The sequence below is a fragment of the Diadema antillarum genome, unplaced genomic scaffold (genome assembly GCF_040938485.1).
Source record: "Diadema antillarum isolate AM-2024a unplaced genomic scaffold, OU_Dant_1.0 seq00000752_RagTag, whole genome shotgun sequence".
Lineage (NCBI taxonomy): Eukaryota > Metazoa > Echinodermata > Echinoidea > Diadematoida > Diadematidae > Diadema > Diadema antillarum.
The window spans coordinates 299,294-324,065 of record NW_027271646.1 but is presented as its reverse complement, the minus strand read 5'-3'; the positions used below and the strand labels follow the sequence as shown (position 1 = coordinate 324,065).

The following is a 24,772-nucleotide window of genomic DNA, read 5'->3' as shown; positions in this document are numbered from 1 at the left end:
ACAACACGCATTTTCCATAGACATTTGCCTCAGTATACCCAGGACTTTTCAGTGGGTTCACACATCTTCCTTTTTTTTTGTGGGGGGGGGGGGGGGGGGGGGGGGGGTCATGACTTCTCTCCAGTTGGATATAAAGCTGTATTTATGCAGCGTGCAAAACAAGCACTCACTACATGGATTTGATGCATTATGATATGACCAGTGTGCTTTTACATGATGAAGATAATCTCTTTCACTAAATGCACAAGTGTATGAAATTGTGTTCTATAGGAAGAAATATCGTACTTTGAAATATAATTGATGGTGCAAACAGTGCGATAATAATACATGTACATGCAGTATGTCTACTACCACCATCCAATTCATATCTATGGCCTACCCATTTGTCAATGGTGCATAATCTGTTTACTTTTTCAGAGATACAAATGTGTTTCTTGTGTGAAGAGCAAGGGGTATCACTTTGGTTGAATCAAAACTCACTGTACATTTTGTTATAATGCATCAAGTTGAACGTAGTTTTCATCGTGACAGAGTAAGAGGAATTTTGATGAGCAAAGGTAGACATTTACAGTGTATTGACAGTAGGTACTAGTATCTGTTACTGCGAAGAAGTGGATATACACATGGGACATAAAATCGGTTCATGTGCATTATGAAAGCAAAGAACTTTCTTCAATCCCCAAATACCTGCTTTCTTAGACTATAAGTCTCTCTCTTAGCTATTATCCAATTAAAATTAGTTCAAGGAAAGTAAACACTCAACACATTTGTGACATTTGTGACATTTGTCATTTTACTATTTTGCCACTTATGTGAAACTGTCGTCACTCATCCAGATGTAACATAGACCTATTGGGAGAAGCATGCATTATGGTGGATACATACCACTTACCATAGCAACATTTCTAGTTTTATTCCATATCTCTTGAAATTCAAAGGTAAAGGATTAAAAAGGCCATTTCAAAATTCAAAAACAAAACCCTTCTTAATTCAGAGCAATTCTGATATACTTATTTCATTTTGCCATTTTGATGCCAAATTTCGTTCCATATTTACCTATTAGTGCTACAGTGTTTTTCTGTCACAGATTTACCTGTGATTTGAAGATTATGAACAGCTGTTTCTATAAGTTAAGTAACTGAAGTGATTTACCAACAAATTAAATCAAGTGATATTTCATTTGATATGATAATGTAGGATGTTCAATGTGTGGACAAGTGAAAGGTGTTCTTCAAGCCAACTTTATGATTGATGAGAAATTTTGAAAATGTGAATTTAGAGCATGTATGGATTTCATGGCTGTGTAATCTTAGTATTTGAGTGTATATTATGACATATTTTTTTGGTTGTGCAATTCTATGTATTCCTGTAGGCACCTACACTGTTGTACATTGTGCCAAAGATAAACAGTCTCAACTACATGTACTGCATAAGCTGTTCGTCTTTGCGTACATATATATTTTTGTGAATGAGAAGGTCACAGGTATTGTCACAAGATTTTGTTTTCGTAAATTGACACTGAGACCCTCTTAAATGCACTAAATATTATACCCCAGTATAGCGCTTGGTGAGAATTTTGCTTGTCAAATTTGCAAACCAAAAATGATTGACAAATTCACAAAAATGGCAAGATATTGGTACAGTGCACTACTACATCATGTACATGTATTATTTTTTCATTCAACAACCTTATTCGTATGTATAGTCCTCTGTGTTTGTAGTGCAATATCAACACGTGGATGCTTTTGCTTTGTTATAGTTTCCAGGAAATAAAGCGTGTAATTTGTATATATCAAGGAAAAACACCTTAGCATGTCTTATACATCTATACAGTTGTATGCTGTAAACTTACTCTCATAGATTGCATGCCTGTGTTTGTGTGCGTGTTTGTGTGCGTGTTTGTGTACGTGTTTGTGTGTGTGTGTCATATTGTTTACTTAGACAGTCACATACACACGAAAAAAGGAGTGCAAATATGTACCGGTAAGGGTACAGATGCTTGTCGCTATACAAGGAACCCTAGAGGTACTCATCTGTACCCTATGCAGGGGTACTCATCTGTTCCCCATACAGGGGTACACAATCTGTACCCTAGAGGTACATATAAGTACCCAAGGCAGGGGTACTTATATGTACCCCTGTATGGGGTACATATAAGTACCGCTAGGGTTCCTTGTATAGCGACAAGCATCTGTACCTCTAGGGGTACATATTTGCTCTCCTATTTTTTAGTGTGTACCCTTCTTTAAAGATGTCACAGCTGCCTCTACTTCCTCTCTGTAGTGGTGTTGGTTAGTATCTGTCACTATAAAGGGGACGTTCAGCACTCCTGGGTCTCCACTGGCATTGTGTGGTCGCTACAGTGCGCTGTTTGACTGCCAAGAATTTCCTCCTCTGCCGTCAGAGTCTTCCCCTTCTTTATCTTGAATTGTTGTGGACCCTTTGTTGATTGATGTTGGCTAGTTTCTGTACCAGTCGGAATGCTTTCTTGCTATTGTTTTTCTTTAAACTGCTATCCAAAGCCTGGTATTAATCTTTGATCCATGTTTTTTTTTTGCCTTCCTCATGCTTTCCTTGATTTTCTGGGAGATTGTTTCATATTGATTTGCCCCTTCTGTCTCTCTCTTCTTTTTCTTCAGTTCTCTTCGTTTGTCGCATAGATAATTTCAGGTGTGATTCATGGCCTCTTCAGTGGTCGATGCTTAACAAGGATCTCACTGGCTGTCTCTGTCACTGCTGTGTTGAAGGAGTTAATCAGTGTATCTATATGTCGGTGTCGTCTGTGTCATCTGCCTCAAAAGTGAGAGAAGAAAATCTCCCGTCTATCCTGGCTTCAAACGCTTCAGCCACACCTGGATCCTTCAGTTTCTCAAGATTAAACCTTATCCATATGTGACCTTATCTTTTGATCTTCTAAGTCGTATTCGGAAGCTCATCAACACCAAGTCATGATCATTTCCAACGTCATCACCAGGAAAACTGCGTGTTTTGGCAATGTCCATGCAAGACTTGTAACGCGTCTTTACCCTGATGTAGTCTTTTTGGTTGTGGGTATGTCCGTCTGAGCTATGCCAGGTCCATCTTCTTGAAACTTTGTGCAGGCCAAGTGTACTCATCGGCCTAAAGTCGTTGTAGCTGGCAAATTCTAAAGTCTTAAGCCTTTGTGATTTGTTTCTGTATTGGAATAGCGGCCACATGTGCCTTTCCAAATCTGGCAAGCGTCTTCACTTACTTTGGCAATCCGGTCACCTTGCAAAATTACATCCTTTGGGGAAGTTTCATTAAGGTTTTCTTACAACTGGTCATAGAATCCCTCTACCTCTGCGTCATCATGGCTTGATGTTGGTGCATGTGCCTGGATGATAGTGATGTTGAAAGGGTTTACTCTCAAGCGGATGGTAATGAGCCGACTCGAAACTGGTTTACATCCCATGACGGTTTTTGAAATCTCCTTGTTGATGAGGAAGCCTACACCCTGTTCGTGCTTGTCCATTTTGCTACGGAAATAACGCTTGTGACCGTCATAGGTTAGCGTTTCTCCAATGTTCTTCCATCTCACTTCACTGAGACCTAGAATGTGTCGATGGTATCTGTCCACATCTTGTGCCAATAGTTCCAACTTGCCTGGTTCTCTTACTGACCGAACATTAAACGTGCCAATGATGATGTTGTTCCTAGCACGGATCTTGTTCATCGGTACATTAGTATCAAATTGTCCACCTCCGCCTGATGAGCAGCAGTAGGCGCGGTCCTTGATGGCCCGGGCGATGACGACCGATCCGGTACGAATTGCGAAATGGCTGTCATATTCATCTTCATGTAGTGTGTCTTGGGTAATGTGTCTGGGGGAACCCATACCTCTCCAGGCGATAAATCCCCCAGCATAGGCTCGCCTTGGCTCTGGACACGTGGCCGTTGAGCCCTCGCTGAGTGCCCTTCCGCGCCGACCGGTAACCCTTGTTGAAGCTTCTCGCCCAGTGATATTGTGTCGACATCATTCCCTCACGTAGTTTAGCCACCGGATGAAGCGGTTTCCCGGGATGTGGCGCTTGGAGCCAGCACACGAGAGGAAAGGGCTGGATGAGGACCAGTGATGCCCGTCCGACCTATTTATGTAGGGTGCAGCACGCCAGACTAGTATACTCAACGCAATACTGTTTGACCCTTTCTGGTTGGTGAACCTTAAAAAGGCAGCCACATGGATCTTTCAAGACGAGATGAGTATATGCGAATGTTGCATCCATATACATACACATCAATAAAATGCACCATGTATTTATACTTCATATAAAATTTGATTGCCCACCCTCAATTTTAAAGTAAAAACTGCATGAATGCTCACAAACACAAGCAAGACAAGAACTAGAACAGCCCTATAAGGACAATAACTAGATAATAGAAAGGGTCGTTTTGGTTACAAGCATTAGAAGAGCTGTAGTCGTTTTACCTGAGACCAGGCACAAAACCCATATGATAAATCCTTGCCCTACAATTACTGAACTTAATAATAATTTTATGCCTTGGCAGTCGTTTTTAGTACGTACATGACTGCGGTCACAGCTGACCCAATGCCAAAGAGGAAGGGGCGCGTAATGACGATGAAGACGAATGTCAGGTACTGAAGCTTGAGGCTCGGGATGAGGAGACAAATCGAGTAGCCGAGCGAAGCCAGGCTGGTCACGGCCAAGGGCAGGCAGCTGTCTTGAAGGTCAGCAAAAGCTTTTCTCTCGGGTGATCCGTCTGTGTGAACAAGGACTGCGTCATTATGTCGCTTTATTGAAACACATTTCAGTTTCATCATTATCTTATATAAAAATTGTGCTGCTTACTCACTCTATACCTGCTTATAGTGGAGAGTTTTGTAATGGTCGTAGATGCCGAGCATGCCAATTGACGGAAAATAACCACAATTCAGTACAAGCACGCTATAGGGCCTAGATATCATAACGTGACGCTCTCAGTATTGAAGTTAGAAAAAATGATGGTTTGATTATGAAATTAGAAGAACTGAAAAACGTTCCTGTGAGTCGGAGTTCTTTTTAAACTGACTTCCGAGTAGAAAGGTCATAGGAACGTCATGATTATCAGATTACTGTCAGATTAAACCAAAACAGCATCACTTATAATCAAATGGCGCCTTTCACGAGTAATAAAATTGAGAACGTACTCACCCATTCATGTCAGTGCGATATACATGTATTCTTAATCTGCATACCCTCATCAATACAAAGTAACAATGCATTTAAGTGTCCGGAATAAGCAAGATAAGGTGAGGAGTTGCCTTCGAAAAAGACAACTATTCCGTTCATAATTATCTTGTAAATGTTGTCAGCTGTAACGAATTTGCGTGGCGATCATATCAATGGTGATACTGGTCTATTTACAGCCCAGAAAGGTGATTCATGATAATGGACTCACCCTTCTCACGGCAGGATCGCCACAACTTGTTGCGGTCCATTAGAAGTCCGCTCAACGGACCCACTATTATTGTCGTAATCTGGCTGATGGAGAACACATTCAGGTAGGAGCTCACTGTAATTACCGTGGGCGACGGAGACGAAAGAAAGAAAAGTACGGAAATAGAACGAGTATTTTCAAGGGCATGAAGGGAGAGGATGTAAGCACAGTGTGTGTTTTTTTAAGGTGACGAAAGACTGTCAGGTAGAAGTGCAGGTAACATGAGTTTTATTTCATTTTATTCTGTAAGCTTTGTCTAAAAGGTGAATGGTGGTACATGTATCTTCATCATGTTCATTGCCATTCTTGTTTATTTTCACCATCATGACCACCTAGCCCACCATTTTTTTAAAGAATATCCATCCTCATCCTTGTGTCTCTATTTCATCTAGTCATTGTCACCATCAGTCTTCTTCTGCTTACATCTGTCTTCATCACCAAGAGAAGGGCAATCTTCACTCGATATCCCACAACATTCCTCAACGTTGTCATTATTTCCATCCTTATCAAACTCATCACAATTATTTATCATTCACCATCATCCCCACACTAATCACTACCTTCATCAACGTTTGAGTTTCCATAAACCCACAAACCGACTAATAATTCGATGTCTTCCGGTTTTTATGCTTGGTCGTTTAAATTTGTGTATTTTCTGTATATTTTTGTGTGTCGGGAGTGTGTATGTGTGTATGTGTGTGTGTGCGTGTGTGTCTGCAGGGACGGATCCAGGAATTCCGTAAAGGGGAGGCGGCTTTACAAAATTAAAGGGGGTGCATGCGCTCCCGTTTTTTTTTATTTGTACTTCTTCTGTTTTAACAAGAAATAACGAGGGGGCGCACGCCCGGTGCGTCCCCCTCTGGATCCGCCACTGGTCTGTGTGCGTAAGGAGGCGATTGGGGCAATGTGGTACACCATCCTTGCTCCTTTACTTATTCACGGTACTGGTGTATAATGAGTAAATGAAACATACCCACGTCGTCATCCCCTCCGGCCAACTCTTCTATGATGTAGTTGATAGTGCCGAACATGAAGAGTAAGTCGAGCTCAAGAAACATTTGCCACAAGAGAATCAACCAGAACGGCATGGAGCAGATGCATGACATGAGAGAGCCGTATCCCAGGGCGTTTTTCTTCTCCATTTTCTTTCCCTCTTTGTCAAAAGGCTTAACCTGTTCATTGTCAGCTTTCTGTTCCGGAACAGCATTATAATTGTCCTCTTCGTTCCCTGCGTAAAAAAAAACAAAAAAAAAAACAAATAAGATTAGACATGGCAAGGTTAAACGTGGTTTAGTTTCATCCATGCATAGTAGTGCAGGCCTTAAAGTCAGATTTAACGAAAATTCAACATAATTTTCACAATGAAAGAGCATTAGACTTAGCTCTTTCACAAAGGGGAAATAGCATTAACCTTGACATATACTACGTCAGTAACAAGAACAGGGAATGTGTACTTTTCATATGAACCGATATTTCTTGAAGTTGTCTTTATATTTTCTTTATATTGTACTGCACAGTAATGTTTAGCCCGACCAGACGCCGTGCGAAGCACGGCTTCAGAGCAATGGGTCTTTCGCCATCACCGCGAAACCACAACACATCTACAAACCTAACGATAATAATTCATACGTTCCGCCATAAATTGTACATTATACTCGCGTAAAGTGCATGCCTATACCGCAGAAATGTACATTTTATAAGACGTAAGGTAAGTCAATAGGAAGCCCTCGCGATAAGTCCACGGAACAAAAAAAAAAAATCTTTCTAGCGCAATCCCTAGCCGTCGGAGTTAATCGCTGCAGAATTCAAAATACCAGATTTGAACGATGCGAGTTGTGCGCAAATGCTGATCAAAACATGTGCGTGCGCCACTTGGACCCCATTTACAGTGAGTGAAAAAGCCTTCCTCTCACTGTAAACGCGCAAAAGGCCAAATGCGGTACCAAAAACGGCCGCGCATTTGGCCAAGCTCTGGAGGTAGTCTCGGCCCGGGCTCATCCCGGGCTCGCGGCCTGGCCTTTTCTCACTGAAAACGCAAACTGGGCCAAATGCGGTACCAAATTGCGACCGGCGCGCTCCCAATATATAGTCATTTGTTTTACAAGCAGAGCGCCACTACGACAAAAATGAAAAGTTTGAATTAAAAGCCCGGGCCGAGCTCTCCACTGTAAACGGACAAAATTGCGGGGCAGAGTACCGAAATTGAGGCCGGGCTCAGCCTGGGCTCAGCCCGGGGCCGGGCTCGGCCCAGCCCTGCACTGTAAACGGGGTCATAGACTTTTGTGGATTGCGCAGCTGCTTGAGTGTCCGCAGCGCGGTCGATAATGTGGCCTTTGAAAGTGCAGCGCCGATTACCGAGTCCGCTCCTGATTTTTTAAATGTGGCCGTGCAAAGGAGACTGATCTACGTTTCGCACACGCTGCATTAAATCTTCGTTTTCGGTAAGTTGTAAATTGTGTATGTCAACTTCGAAACAAAGATATGAAGTCTGATTATTGTATTGTAGATTGTCCTCAATGAGTCTGAGGTGACAAAAATGATGTCATGAATCAAAACTCAACGCGATCGACGTGCGTCGCTTTGTGTTTTGGATCTCAACTCGAATAGCCCTGTCGCGTTGTGCACAGCGACAGGGCTGTGTATAGTTTAGTAATGTCATGGTCTGTAGTAGTCTTCTGATCCAACAGTTTCGTCGCCAAATTCATAAATAACTTGTTTAGAACGGATTTTCCGATTTTTCTGAAACTTTCAAAGATGTATTCTACTAGCACTGCTGTATTCACTCAATCCATATGTAAATATGGGTTTCATTAGCATTCAAGAGTTAATTCATCAATGTAACGGATTCTTGAAGGTGCATCATTGAACTCAAAGTGGTGGTAATCCTATGCTTATTTTAAAATAGTAGGCTATTCAGATGCCTTTTAGAGTTACAATTCTAAATTGCATATGACTACAAATGAAAACATCTCCTTATGAGCACAATTCAAAATGTTGAATCACCACTGCGATAGCAACTTGAAACCATGATTCTACACACGCAACTTAACTCTGTGAAATGAATTGATGATACTAACACGTCCAGAATTTCACAAACACCAAAACAATAGGAAAAACACGCAAACACCGTTAATGATACCGATGGTAATTCGGAATTTACTTGCCTTCAGGGTCTTCCACACGAATGCGTCGGTGATATAACGGATAAATAGGGAAGAACTATAGAATTGAAAGCTTCTAAAAAGAATTAAAAAAAAAAAACCTGATGAGAATTGGTAGGACTTGTGGTTGAACTTACTGTTTTTCGCCGGTCTTGTCTCTTCTTGATTAGCTACTCCCATCGACTTCGTGGCATTAATGCTGCCACTTTCTCTAGCGGTCGTCTCTTGAATGCTGATGTCATCTTTGCTAGGTTGGTCAGCGTTTACTGCGACCTTTTCTCCAGGTCTTTCCCCTTCTTCATCAACTCCGTAGGCCTCGTTGACAAATACGTTCTTCTCTTTCGCAGTCACCACCTCTGCCTGTTGATCGCCCGCCGAACGCTCTCTCAGCCCCCTGCATCCGGGAAGTCGGTAGTTGCTTGGCAACGGGCGAGGAATGAACGTGCGCGGGAGACAGAGCGCGGTGTTAATGCCCATGAGAACGACGGATGCCGCCATAAGGAAAAAGAATACGTCGAAGGCAAAACCAGCCTCATGAACTATCTATAGAACAAACAAACAAACAAGAAATAAAAAAACCAACAACTGTGAGGCAGATGTTTCATCTTTACCTAGTGCAATCAGACTGAGGGACAATGCTCAGATTGTAATACAGTACTTTTGTTTCGCTTTTGTAGCGGAAGCGAGATACCGGCGTCGCATTCCGTCGTCGTCGTCGGCGGCGGCGGCGGCATCAACAATCTGGTGTACTGTCAATAAATTTCCACAGCTTTGAGCTATGTCCACCAAACTCACACGACAGGTACATGATAATGATAATAATGATAATGATAACGACAACACTTATATAGCGCTTAATACTGACGTTTCTAAGCGCATAACCTCGAAATGTCGGTCAAGTTTATAATGGGTGTAGTCCGACAGGATCAGAGGTCTAAAGGTCAATGAACTTGCCCTGATAAGCACCGTCGTACTCACACTATTGTGGTGTACTCTCAATAAATTCCCACATATTTGAGTTGTGACCACCAAACTCACACCACAGGTACATAACCTAAAAATATCGGTCAAGTTCGAATATGGGTAAAGTCCGACAAGATCAGAAGTCTAAAGGTCAATGAACTTGTCCTAATAAGCACTGTATACTCACAGTATTTTGGTGAACGCTCAATAACTTTTCCACACATCTGAGATATGACCACCAAATTCACACCCATGTACATAAACTGAAGATGCCGGTTAAGGTTACAATGGGAGAAGTCTGACAAAGGTTATAGGTGAAAATATTAAAGGGACTGTACAGTACTAGTAGAGGTGAGGATTCAGCCTCTAATGTTTTGCGAGACATTTAGAAACCACTCCATGAAATGTTTAAGAGCATACAATCTAAGGGGAATCAAAAGTTTGTTTGATGAAAATCGGTTTTGAAATGACTGAGATATCCAAACAGAAGGTAACACGAAGAGATCCTAATAAAAGCCGTGGCCTGTCAATTTTATTAGGATCGCTTTTTTTGGATATCTCAGCCATTTCAAGACCAATTTTCATCAAATAACCGTTGAATCCTTCTTGGAATTACATGCTCTTTCATATTTCATAAGAACACGTATAAACCTTCTTAACTTTTATACAATCACTCATGTAGACACACAAAAAATACACTCCCTTGTATTCTTTTTTTTTAACTTTTATAATTATAGTCATTATCAATTTGACACATATTTACACACCTGCATGCACCCATGCACGCACATCACATCCAACACGATGTTGAATTCATCATATTATACAGATTGATATTACCTCGAATGTCATGTATCTCTGATATTGATTTTGATATTACATTGTTGTATATCCCTTGTGTGTCTATCATTGCTGTGGAACATTATCCAGGTCATACCTGTGCTCTATACATTTTAGGTATGTACAGATGCAACGTGTATGCATGCAAACTAAACAAATTCCAGAAATGGACAATAAAATTAAATTGAAATGGAATAGTAATAATGCTTGTTCTTTAGAATCACTAAAGGTTAATGTTTTCCTTTCTCCTTCTCTCTCTCTCTCTCTCTCTCTCTCTCTCTCTCTCTCTATCTATCTATCTGTATGCGTGATGCATCTCACACATAAGCCCCCCCCCCCCCGCACACACACACACACACACACACACACACACACACCGCTACGAAGAGGATCCGAAAGTCGGGGAAGGTCGATTTTCTGAAAATGACATGACATTATTCCCTTACTCTTCCGCTTTAATTTCATATATAACACGGCTCATAAAAGTACTCGGTTGCGGAGACATCGATGATTTTATAAGAGCATGTCGAGTGTTGTAGGAAATCAGCGTTTTGAGAAAACTGCCTTTAAAGGGATAGTACAGTATTGGTGGAGATGAGAATTGGGCTTTTAAGTTTTTGCAAGATACCAAGAAAACACTTATGAAATAGGACAAAGCATACCATTTAAGAGGAATTCAAAGTTTATTTGATGATAATCGGGTTTAGAATGATTGAAACATCCAAAAACAAAGTAAAACAAAGCGATCGTAATAAAGTGTGGGTCCCACACTTTATTAGAATCTCTCTGTTTTGGATATCTCAGCCATTTCAAAACCAATTTTCATCAAACAAACATTGGATTCCTCATGGAATCACATGCTCTTTCATATTTCATAAGATGTTTCTCATTATCTCACCAATAGATGATAGAAACATGAAATTAGGTCTCAACCAAAACTATACGATCCCTTTAAAGTGTTGCTTCCGACGCAGTCAAGGGGAGGTAAGACAGTTTTCACCTCTTGACATTGGGAGCTATGGTCCTAGCAACCTCCGCAATGTTCATTCGAGCTTGGCCGTGTCTCACCTTTCCGGGCAAGCCTTGCGTGCGACTTGCAAAGAACAATGTTTACTACCCGGAAGTACCCGCAGATGACCCGCACATGACAGTAGCTATAGCACGTATCTCACCCGTCGTCGCCCGGAGATACACACGCAAATCCTTTTTTGGGCTGACAACTCGGTGAAGGAATTCCTCTGAAGGAATGGCAGAGGTCCCATAGAATGTCATTATCTTGGCCGCATAAGGAGACTGCAAAGTATCTGCGTGGTGCTGCCGCTAAGGGCCTCCTACTGGCGTTCTGGGTGGACCTCTGCGGGCATCTCCCCGCGACTCACCCGGAAAAAGTTTTGGTCATGCTCAAAACTTGGCTGCGGGTAAATCGGGCTTTCGTGCGCACCTCCGGTATATCGCGCGCTAGGTATACTGTCAGGCGCGGACCGACTGCTGGGAGGTCCGGGTAGTAAATTTTTTTTTCCCGCAAGTCAGCCCGCAAGGCTTCCCCAGACACGATGTGACAAGGCCTTGAGCATTCTCAAAACTCGTTCCGGGTAAGTCGCGGGGTTTGCCCTCAGAGGTACACGCAGAACACTAGCAGGAGGCCCTTAGCGGCAGCACCTCGCAGGCAACTCCCACGCATGGTACTTCCCAGTCCCCGTGTGTCGCTCGTAGCTGAAAATGGATCTGTTTCAAAGCTCTCACGCAGGTCACACGTAATACACGCAAGTAGCAGGCAAATAGCACGCCCCTAGCAGTAAGACGTAAGTAAGGAACTCGCCAACATCCTTGTTCGCCCGCAGAAATTCTCCTGCGTCCTGAAAAATCCCTACTCGCAACAAGCCCGCGTAGATACCCGGAAAGGCGTGACACGGCCTTCAGCGCCAGAAGTCTACGCACAACGAGCAATCAGTCACCAGGGTGCCACGCTTTCACCAATAAGATCACTCCCTCGTTGCTAGGGGCGGAGTCTATCTGCGGTGATAAATCCAAGTCTGTTCCGTTGAAAGTCGGAAAATCATGGCTCAGAAAAACACTAATTTCTTGCCTTTCCCTTGATCATTTAGCTACAAAATTTCAGCAGATGACAGACGAAACATTAGACTGCCAAATTTCGCCAAAAGCAGAAATTTAATGGTTTTGACCGATTTTGATGACCTGACTTCAAACTTGATTTTCTCGGCTCAGCCGTCAGTGACTTTCGGATCCTTTGGTCGTGGCGGGTCACACGTATATGTAACATACCAACTGTAAATATATATATATATATATATATATATATATATATATATGTATATATATATATATATACATACATAATATATACTTATACATATATATGTGTGCGTGTGTTAGACACCAAAAACAGATAAGTGCATTTTAAGTAAAATAATCCGCTACCTGTGAAATGCATCTCTTGAATACGGTAACTGCAACGCCACTTCAATGCTGGCGTCATTCTCAACACGCTTGTAGACAATATCCATTAATTTGACAGACTGTTATGATTCTTAATCTAACGTAGGAAGTTTTCGTCGAATTATATTTTAAGGAATTATGCGAGGAATCGCAAGAAGCTACATGTATGGTTTTTTTTTCGGTTTGCAAAGACCGCTGTCATTTACCATGTATACAACAATTTTGTTGACAGCGCACACAGTACATGTACATGCGGTCATCGATCCGTCGTATATGAAAGCCCCTATCACAGTTTGAAGGATAGACCCACCGTACAAGAAATGGGCGATATTTTGCTCATCCGTTGTTCAAATCGTCAATTCGATGGACAGAGTGCAAAGTTTCCGTTTTAGAGGAGCGCACATGCACTGTTTAGGGGCCGGACAAAATGAAGAAACAACCCATCTTTGGCGATTTTTGACAGGATAGAGGAACGCGCGCAAACGCATGAGAAATGAATATGAACTGCTTGCCCACACCGCTTTATTCATTTTGGTCCTAAATATCATTTACATGCAAATTTACCCAAAAGTTTCTCACTTTACACAAAATCACTTTCATTCATGCCCGATGCTACTTCACAAATTTAACCTTCTCTATTTTTTGTTTCTGATTAATTTTTTTTTTTCCAGATGTTCTTTATACTGATTAACAGCCGGATGAACGTTGATTTTCTCAAGTAAAGGTACATAATTATTCTTCATTGAACTCATCCATTGTATTTGCAGATCCTGAAGTCATAAAACACTATTTTGACTGCATTCAGAATATCAATGTCAGCAATACATTTTTCAAATTTGGACATTGAGTAAAGGTTTGAAGCAGTATCTATTTTCTCTCAAACAGTTTCTGTGATACATCAAACCAAATGCATCACAGTCACATGCAGTGGCGTATCTAGGGGAAACGGCGCCCGGGGCAAGCGCGAAAATTGCGCCCCTAATTTCTGAAAAAGTGTTCAACCCCAACCCCATCCCGGTAGGGACTTTAAACAAAGTCTACATGACATGCTCTTTTTCAAGCACTTAAAAGGGGTCTTTTGAGGGTGATTTAAATGTAGCGAATTTTGATAAATTTTGGCGAGCGAGCGCAGCGAGCGAGCCGAAAATTTTTGTATTTCAGCTTACAAAACATGGAATTCTTGCCATTTTTTGCTTATCAAATCTTACAATTCTAATCAAGATATAGTGACGGCCTTATAGATAACGATTTATACCAACAAACTGAGGACTTTAAAAAAAATACTCTAAATTAGTGCGCGCGAGTGAGCCGAAATTTGTATATTTCTGCGTCATCATCACGTTTTGTTCTTATCTCTCTTTTAACCTTTATATATATATATATATATATATATATATATATATATATTGGCGAGCGAGCGCAGCGAGCGAGCCGAAAATTTTTGTATTTCAGCTTACAAAACATGTAATTCTTGTCATTTTTTGCTTATTAAATCTTACAATTCTAATCAAGATATAGTGACGGCCTTATAGATAACGATTTATACCAACAAACTGAGGACTTAAAAAAACCCTCTAAATTAGTGCGCGCGAGTGAGCCGAAATTTGTATATTTCTGCGTCATCATCACGTTTTGTTCTTATCTCTCTTATATATATATATATATATATATATATATATATATATATAAATTTTGGCGAGCGAGCGCAGCGAGCGAGCCGAAAATTTTTGTATATCAGCTTACAAAACATGGAATTCTTGTCATTTTTTGCTTATTAAATCTTACAATTCTAATCAGGATATAGTGACGACCTTATAGATAACGATTTATACCAACAAACTGAAGCCGAAATTTGTATATTTCCGCGTCATCATTACGTTTTGTTCTTATCTTTTTTGATTTGTTTTTTTTGCGCCCCCCCCCCCCCGTATGTTCGAAACCGTTGGCGTCCTCTTTTGATCCAATCGGCGATCGCCTTCAGAACGAAAGAAATTGCAGCCGCTGCTCAGTGAAACATCTTGCCTGCTAAATATCAAATGACATGTGTGAACACAATAGCCATTGTCATTTTGTCCGCGTCATCGTCACGTTTTGTTCTTATCTTCTTCTTCCTTTTTTTTTCTGATAAATTTTGGCGAGTGAGCGCAGCGAGCGAGCAGAAAATTTTTATATTTCAGCTTACTAAACATGGAACTCTTGTCATTTTTTGCTCATTAAATCTTACAATTCTATTCAAGATATAGTGACGGCCTTATAGATAACGATTTATACCACCAAACTGAGGACTTGAAAAAATACTCTAATAATACGAGCGAGTGAGCCGAAATTTGTATATTTCCGCGTCATCATTGCGTTTTGTTCTTATCTTGTTTGATTTGGGGGTTTTTTGCGCCCCCCCCCCCCCCCCCCGTACGTTTTAAACCGTTGGCGCCTTTTGATCCAATTGGCGATCGCTTCAGAACGAAAGAAATTGCAGCCGCTGCTCAGTGAAACATTTTGCCTGCTAAATATTAAATGACATGTGTGAACACAATAGACATTGACATTTTGTCCGCGTCATCAAGTTTTGTTCTTACCTTCTTTTTTATATATATTTGGCGAGCGAGCGCAGCGAGTGCGCCGAAAATTTTTGTATTTCAGCTTACGGAACATGGAATTCTTGTGTGAACACAATGAACATTGTCATTTTGTCCGCGTCATCATCATGTTTTGTTTTTATCTGGTTTGATTTGGTTTTCTGCCCCCCCCCCACCATTCTCCCTCCCCCCCCCCCTTCCGGGCGAGGTTTTTTTTTCTTCTTCTTCTTCTTCTTTTTTTTTCTTTTCTTCTTCTTCTTCTTCCTTTTTTTTTCTTTTTTTCCCTTCTTTTCTTCGCTTTTTTTTTTTCGTTTTTTGCGCCCCAAGAAGTGATACGCCTAGATACGCCACTGGTCACATGACAATAAGATGGCTCATTTAGATTTCCTAATGCTGTTCGAACCTTGACGTCATGGGTTTTAATTTTGATGGCTTCTACTCATTGTCTCATTTTCAACTCAAGGTTCACTCATAACTTTTAACCTGTGAATATCCAACAGTTTATCTCAGCCGATGCCCAGTCATACCGAATATACTTCATTGCTCCATGATAGCGAATCTGATCAAGGCTGCCCTTTTTGCTGGTAAAACCTACAACTAGTGTATCAATCATGCATGCTTCCATCGATTTTGTTCAGATCTCTGCAGTTCCTCAGTATTTACAACAATTATTACTACAACAGCCATGATAGTAAACTGACTGAAAATCTTGCTTTTCCGAAAGACCTGTTGTCCTGTCACAGAGGGGTGAGAAGTCCCCCCCCCCCCCTCGAAGATGATGGTCTTTCCGACCTTGAAATATGATGCATGTTGCTTTCTTTTTGATGTGCCTCTCACCTTTTCACCTGAAACACAACATTTGCATGGTAAATCGGGGAGACTTAGCAAAATAGTTCGAATTTGTTTCGCCTTTGTGTCTATGACAATCGGTCATTCGAACCAAATTGTCTGTGTCTCTCAGGACCAATTTGCCATTTCTTGGACCGTATCTGCCCTCTCTGTTGGGTGCTTTCCCTCATCCAGGCGTCAATATACTTTTGGAGGGCCATGTTGGCATTCTGCAGCAACGGAATTTACAGGAGGCCTAGCAGATCGAAAGGCGAGGAAAACGACACAGTACAGGAGATACGGGAGAAAACGTGCAACTATAGGACAAGGGTCGGATCGCGCTATCCGTTTTTGGCGAGGAAAAACTTTGTGCATGCACAAAGTTTTCTGGCCGCTCTTACGAACATCTCCGGAAGACAAACGTCCATCCAAAAGATAAAAAGGACATGAGACGCATTTTAACGGATACCAACGGATGCCGAAAATCTACCTTCGGTTCCTATGCGTTTGCCTTATCCGGCTAAGTGTGACAGGGGCATTATGCACCCGACATACGACGGTTTGGTTAACCGCACGACCTGCGTTTGCAGTCTCCACACCGTCGTATATATAGGAGAGGACGGCATAGACGGCAAGACTCTATAGAGGTGATTATTACACAAGAATTACATCAAATTAGAAACTGAAAATTTCACAATATGTCTACAATCGAAATGACTGAAAAATGAATCTCAAAATCGAAAATTTGACCGAAAATCAGGATATGCGACTGTTCGGATGACCACCGACGAATTGACACACAAGCACACACACACACACACACACACACACACACACACACACACACACACACACATACACACACACACACAGACTGATAATGGGACCAAGAAAACGAGTAGACGAATAAATCAGTTTGTCACAGTTCTTACCTTCAGGATGAGAAAAATGATCACAGATCCGCTATACATGGAGCTGACCATGGAAATAACTGTAGAGCGCTGTGATGGAAACAAATTGCCAACCTGAAAGATAATAAATAACATAACAAGAACGAGATAATTCTTAAAGGTGCGGGCATGATGTCAGGCGAGCTCGTATAATCGTGCGTGTGTGTGTGTGTGTGTGTTTATGTTGTTATTCAAAGAACTAATTTGCTACGACTGTTTATTTAATATTTCAAGATTCATTTTGTTCGATTCGGGCTCGATTAAAACATCAACATTTTCTCAATATCATAGCATGATGTCATTCAAGCGGGATCTCTGATTTTCACCTAGATGGCGCACACTGCCCCCTGAAATTGCGAGGGAAATTTTTATACATTTTCAGAGCGTCATCTCTCATCTCATCCATCCGAAAAAAAGGCTCCATCACTTGTCCATAACATGTTATATTATAAAACCCATATTCAGCTTCACCAGCTGTTCTTCCGTGAAGTCCAGTTATATCTTCTTGAGGCGGATCAATTTCCCTGGTTACACAAATGTATGCACACTGCGGTTCTTTGCTATGAATGAACAACAAAAAAATCTTTTACGTGCGTGGGTTGTGATTTTTCTTTTATGTCCTTTCCCGGGTCAGTATTCATTCATGTAAAACGTCCATGCTTAAGTAGTAAATTTGCAGAAGACTACAACAATATGCAAAAGTGAATGAAAGGGCAACAGTGTACTTCCTTGCCACAAAATTACTCATTGACACAAGAAATATAATTGTTTTAAAATAATACTGAAATGTTTTACTTTTCCCTAAACCGTTGCGTTGGGCACAATCGGAGAACTATAAAGTGGAGAGGAAATATTAGTGCAATAACACATCAATTAATTTCTGCAACGTTTTCTTACAAAAATACAATGTACAAACGGAAATACAAAAATACATTGAGATTTTGGTAAATATGGACTTTTACCAGGAAAAAGTTCAACAAACAAATTCAATAGGTCATGCACATACAAAATAAAGTAGATTGTTGTATTAGCTCCTCTATAACATTATTGCAGAAGTCGTCACAACTATCACACAGAAAAAATGCTTGACGATATTACGGCTTTTTCCTTCGTAGCAAAGCAACTTAAAAGCTATTTTCTAGAATTCAAACGGATGAAAAAAAAACCGCGAAAAAGTGCAAATCCTAGGTACCAGTCCAAACAGTCAGAAGTGTAAACATATAGAAAAATGAAATGTGCTCATTCTGTAATTATAAAGTCCTAAACATATCAGATTGCATACTAATACCGATGTATTCGTCTCCCCCCCCCCCTCCATCTCTCTCTCTCTCTCTCTCTCTCTCTCTCTCTCTCTCTCTCTCATATTATATGCGTGTTCGTGTGAGTCATTAGCAAGTCTAACAAACTTTTTCATATTCATATTCCTTCCCTTTCAACACTTCTCGCCTAATTGTCTCATGCTATACACCTGTAACATTCCACATTAATGTTTTGCAACTCGGAATCTTACCTGCATGCTAGATAAAAGCAACAGGACGCCTCCAATTGTAAAGAGGATGGTAGCGGGAAATATGAGAACCGAATATTCAGCCGAACTAAATGCCATCAACAGGTACCCACTCAAAGTGAGCACACTGCAAGAGAGAAAAAAGGGAAAGTTACTTGAATAAGTTTAAGTACATTGAGGCTTATATCTTGTCAATTCTCAAGTTCGCTCGGGAAAAGCCCTACTATTATCGGACGAAAGTCACATGAAAATTTTAATACTTTTAATTCAATAAATTAATTCAATAAAGATTCAGATGAACAAAAAAAAACCCTCATTGTCTTCTATTAATTGTGCTTTGCAATAAGACTATAAACGATAGTATGTTGTAAATGCGTGTGTTCTTAAAAACATTTGCAAAGTCAATGCGCCTTTTTTTTTTCTATATGCTCTGCTGTCGTCTGCCTTTTTGGTATAATAATCATAATTAAAGCATGCAACCTGAAGTGGATTTGTAAGTAGTAAGAAAATATGGGTGCACTTCAAGAGCTCGACAGCCAAGAGTCATACCGCCCACAAGTTTAATACACAGCCATCTATAACATCCTACGAGCTAGACACTAAAGTGAACAAGGTCCATGAGTTCGACATCAAGTAAAGTATAGGCCCGAGAGCTGTACGGTCCACCAGTTTGATACTAGGCAAATAATAGGCCCATGAGACCGACAATACTTCACGGGGACAGCAGCTGTTTGTCGGCCTTATTTGCCTGGTGTCAGTTTCGTGGGCCTTATTTGCCAAGTTTCTAGCTCATGGGCCTTATTTTCCTAGTGTGTTGCTAGTTGTTCCACTATTGATTAAGAGCCCTGCAAATTGTTGATTTGGATTATCTTATTTTTTTTAGAGGAGTTTCTGTTTTGTACTGTAAGTCCTTTTACTTCACTTCGGAGAATGTATTAAGTTGCTAAGGCCCCCATCTCACTAGGAAGGCGACCATGGCGACCATGGCGATCTCTGACGACTTAATAAATCGTGGCGCGATCGCCGTCCGTCTCCAATTTTGACCTCCGAAGCGATAACACTACGGTTTCTCTACGCTCAACCTGCGCTGTAGGCGATAGTGTCACGATAATGCTACGACGCTGCCATGTTTTCGCCGCTTTTCCAAGCCGACGAGAGGCACTGCTTCTGCGATCAAAGTGATCGTATTGCGATATTCGTACGCTTATCAAGACCTTGCTACAACAGTGATACGATCGGAGCGTCAGCAACACGTTTACGCCAGGCTCATTCTACGATCTCAAGCGATCGGGGTATAAAATTGGTTTCATGATAGAATTTTTTTCAGGCAGATGTCAGTATCAAACCAACATGGATATGCAGAATATGGTTTTACCCTTACATCTTTTCGTTCTAGAACACACCAGTTAGAACCTGATGTGTAATACAATATTAGTTAAGTCATCCATTCAATTCTTAAAAGGGTAAAATGTGTATATAATATTAAATAACTGCTTATGAACAAAGTACAAATCGTATCCTACACTGAGACAATTTTATAAAGATATGTTTGAAAAGATTACAACCTAATTTACCTTCTTTGACTTGCAATGGTATATGGCAAACAATTTGATAAACAGAGTAGATTCGTACTGAATGTGCGTGAAAAAAAAAGAGAATTTTATACTCTTTTCTCCTTGTCCACCTTCCTGGTCTGCGCATCACTTTCTTTCGTTCATGGTTTGTTCCTGTTACGTAATACTGTAAAAGTGGTAATTTTCATGGGCGATGGGGTCGCTTTCGATGCGCTTGAGTTACGCCTAGGGTGGGATTTCACGGAGCACGCGAACGATTTGCGAATGACGCGAATGGCAAAATCCAGCATTCGCATTTTAGTCTGCAAAAGATCGCCAAACAAACGTGAGGGTTCGGAAGCGTCGTCAATTGTTCGCGAATGTCGTTTTTACTTCGGCGAGAATTTCAAAAAAGTTTGAAATTTTTTGCGAACCTTTTCCGCACACTTAGTCGGGATTTGCTCGTGAATTGTTCTCGAAAGTGTCTTTAAAGCTTCGTCATATGCGCAAGACCTTCGCAAGACACGCGCGATGTTCGCAAAATGTTCGTGAAACCCCAAACAGACTCCGAAACTTCGGAGAATGTCTCGCGCATGTTACGCGAAATCTGCGAAGTTTTTCCGATCATTTTACGACGTAATCGCAAACTGTTCGCGTACCTTTTGAGACATTCTCGCGAACGTTTACCGCACGTTTGGGGGATGTATGACCTATACGTTTTCTACTTATAAAAATCGTAGCATACATCTAAACATCAAACAATTATTAACAACTATAGTAACAAAAGAAACTAAAAACTAGCAAAGAGAAAGAAATGTTTGATATAATATACAAAAAAAATCGCAGAACACACTTAGAATTAATCTCAAGTATGTAAAATTTCGTTTGAACTAGAGAGATTAGGGCCTATGTGTTGGAGGAATTGCAAAAAAAAAATCAAATGCTTTTCTAGCGGAGATAGGTCCTAGGAAAAAAAATGTAGGCACACCATAGACAAATGAGAGGAAAAGAAAGGAGAAATAGAGGAAAGAAAAAAAATCAACTCAAGACAGCTTCCACCTCTCCTTGGGTACATTTTCTCCCATGATTAATGAAATTTTTTCGTTGTTCGCATTTCCGTCGCGTATTCTTCGTGTACGTAACATGCTGTACTTAAGCAATGATGCACACGTCATTCGCACATACGTCGTGGAAACTTCGCACAAACTGCGCAAGAATAGTTTTCGGCGTTATTGTCGGATCACATTCGGAGAAAAACTTTTCCGAATGTTGGATTTTGTCATTCGCGTCCTTCGCAAATCGTTCGCGTGCTCCGTGAAATCCCACCCTTTAACGCGTTGCTACCCCGTCAGAGTTACGAATGTGGCGCTTTTTTTAATGCGCTCGTGCATGAGGCGATTGTGATACGCTCTAAAACCACGGCTACCTCGCCACGGAAGTTTTGAACATGTTCAAAACATCCGTAGCGATCGAGGTCGCCGACCATGGCGATGGTGATTTTTGATGATAGTAGCGGAATCGCCATCTAGTGAGATGGGGGTATAAAGGCCGTGTCACACCTTTCCGGGCAAGCCTTGCGTGCGACTTGCGAAGAACAATTTTTACTACCCAGAGGTCTCCGCAGATGACCCGCACATGACTGTACCTAGCACGTATCTCACCCGTATTCGCCCGGAGGTGCACACGCAAATCCCTTACCCGCAACCATGTTTAGGCCCTGTCACACCTTTCCGGGCAAGCTACGCGGGCTTGTAGCGTGTAGGGATTTTCCAGCATACCGGATCATTTCTGAGGGCGGACAAGGATTTGGGCGAGTAAATGCATGCATCTTACTTGCTGGACGCGTTCTACTTGCGGGTATAGGCCTATTGTGTGACCTGTGTGCCAGGCGCGTGGGGGCTGACAACTCAGTGAAGGAATTCTTCTGAAGAAATGGCAAAAGTCCCACAGAATGACATTATCTTGGACTGCGAAGTACCTGCGTGGGAGTTGCCTGCGAGGTGCTGCCGCTAGGGGCGTCCTACTGGCGTTCTGCGTGGACCTCTCCGGGCATTATGCTCAAAACTTGGTTGCGGTTATATTGGACTTGCGTGCGCACCTCCGGGCAACTACAGGCGAGACACGCGCTAGGCACTGTCAGGTGAGGACCAGCTGCGGTGAGCTCCGGGTAGCAAATTTGTTTCCCCGCAAGTCAAGCCGCAAAACTTCCCCAGATACGATATGACAAGGCCTTGAGCATGCTCAAAACTTGTTCCGAGTGAGTCGTGGGGGTTCGCTCTTTGAGAGGTACACGCAGAACACCAGTAGGAGACCCTTACCAGTAGCACCTCGTAGGCAACTCCAACGCAGGTACTTCTCAATACCCGTAAGTCGCTCGTAGCAGAAAACGGATCGGTTTCAAAGCTCTCTCGCAGGTCAAACGGAATACACGCAAGTAGAAGGTAAGTAGCACGCGTCTAGCAGGTAAGAAACCAGTGCGAAACTTGCAACATTCTTGTCCGCCCGCGGAAAATCCCTCCTCGCCATAAGCCAGCGTAGCTTGCCCGGAAAGGTGTGACACGACCTTTATAGGAGCTGGCATAATATCCCAAAATATCTTCCGATTCCAGAAAACTGGTAAGTGCGTCAGCAGGCCTAACTACTGATAAACACTTTAGTTTCTTTTTGTCTGAGCGAATGCTAATGGGACAGAATGACACGCGCATGCTCTCCATTACCTGGATATACAAAACTGCAGATATCTGACAAAGATGGCTTGAACTCGTGACCTTTTATGGCGTTGATTCCGACTTTAGCACTCTGAAATATTTTTTTTTTCGTATTCGATGAACCGAATAAAGTCAGATCCATTCAATGTTGCTGAAGCGGGTACGGCCCAAGTTTATTTGCATACCTGTATTCGAATGTGTGTTTGTGTCTCTGATTGTGTGAAATACGTGGTTGTGTGTGTGGGTGAGTGAGCTCCATGACAATGTCATGAACAAGGACTCCTCCATTATGTCCACTGCACAAACCTCAAAATTATTCACCCCACAAGCAAGTACACACAAAGCTATGACAACGGATGTCTCCTGTCACAATTAGAGTGATAAAGTTGTCTATAGGGCTTTACGTGTCGTAGTCATTCAGATACTGTATAAAGAAGAAATGAGTCTGCAGAACTTATAACGCAATGATTGTCAACATGTCTAGACAATAAATTGATGATTTCGTGACGGTGAGACAATTGTATTTAGGTCCTATGACTTACAGCATGAGAATGAGGAAGTGGATTTCATAGCTTGTAATTAAGCCATAATCATTCAAGTCCCTCAATAGGAATCATAGTGCCAAATGGATAGCAGAAGTTATGGTACAACATAATAGTTTACAAATATGTAAACCATCCAGTCCATACTTGGTATTTTCTTGGTGTTTCTTACAAAGTGTGCCAAATAAAATGAATGTAGTTAAAAAGGCGAAAATTAGTCACAGAAACTAACCTCAAAACTAAACGCGAAAGTTGAGTTCCAAACCGGTCAAAGAAGAATCCTAGGGGAAACATACAGACAGTTTGCGCAGCTGTTGCCAGAGAGTACACCAACTGAAGCTGAGCGTCTTGCTCAGGGCAAGAGGTTTTTACGGCTCCTCCCGTCTGGAAGTTTGTTGCCATGGTGATATCATCGCTAATCTGCATGGAAGACAATACTAGTAGTCAAAAAGAGGAGGAAATGTTTGCTGTTCATATACGCAAAGATAACATTGACTTCCGTTACATTTCGTTAATGAAAATTTGTCTGTAAACCATAACTTTACTGATAAGGATTACGAAACTGCATGCGCCTTGGAATATTCTGCGTGTCCACACTTATTTTTAAAGGACAAGTTCACCTTCATAAACATAAGGATTGAGAAAATATAACAATATCAGTAGAACACATCAGTGAAAGTTTGAGGAAAATCGGACAATCGATGCAAAAGTTATGAATTTTTTAAATTTTTGTGTTGGAACTGCTGGATGAGGAGACTACTTCAGCTTGTGAGTCATATGCGTACAACAGTATAAAGAAAATGTAAAAGAAAATTCAACATATTTTCACTTTTTTCGCATAATAAAAGAGCACTTGACTTGCCTCTTTCTAAAGGCAGGGGGAATAACATTACCCATAACATTTGTCGGTAAGGAGTCAGGGGAATGTACTTTTTTCAAAAGATGGAATTTTGTGAAATTCTCTTTATATTTTCCTTATATTGTTGTACGCATGTGACATCTAAGTTATTCATGCGTTGCAGTAGTCTTCTCATCCAGCGGGTACTGCACAAAAACTTCAAAAATTCATAACTTTTGAACCGATGGTCTGATTTTCCTCAAACTTTCAATGATGTGTTCTACTAATGTTGCTACATTCTCTCAATCCTTATGTTTATAAAGGTGAACTTGTCCTTTAAAGAATCAATTGTTTTGGTGGGACTTGTGTTGATTTACCACCTTTTGGAATAA

The 24,772-nt window shown here is 41.3% G+C and overlaps 1 protein-coding gene across 1 annotated transcript in view; it reads right to left on the bottom strand.

Moving 5' to 3' along the window:
* The window catches only part of LOC139738522 (equilibrative nucleobase transporter 1-like), a 35,205-nt gene extending 11,261 nt beyond the window's left edge, over positions 1–23,944 (bottom strand). Inside the window, exons 1-7 of the mRNA XM_071649146.1 lie at positions 23,775–23,944; positions 18,743–18,866; positions 17,215–17,307; positions 8,756–9,161; positions 6,431–6,685; positions 5,419–5,532; positions 4,545–4,740 (exon numbers count right to left, since the gene is read on the bottom strand). Coding sequence (XP_071505247.1) covers positions 4,545–4,740; positions 5,419–5,532; positions 6,431–6,685; positions 8,756–9,161; positions 17,215–17,307; positions 18,743–18,866; positions 23,775–23,944 — 1,358 coding nt within the window. The remainder of the gene's footprint in view (positions 1–4,544; positions 4,741–5,418; positions 5,533–6,430; positions 6,686–8,755; positions 9,162–17,214; positions 17,308–18,742; positions 18,867–23,774) is intronic.
* Positions 23,945–24,772: the final 828 nt, after the last annotated feature.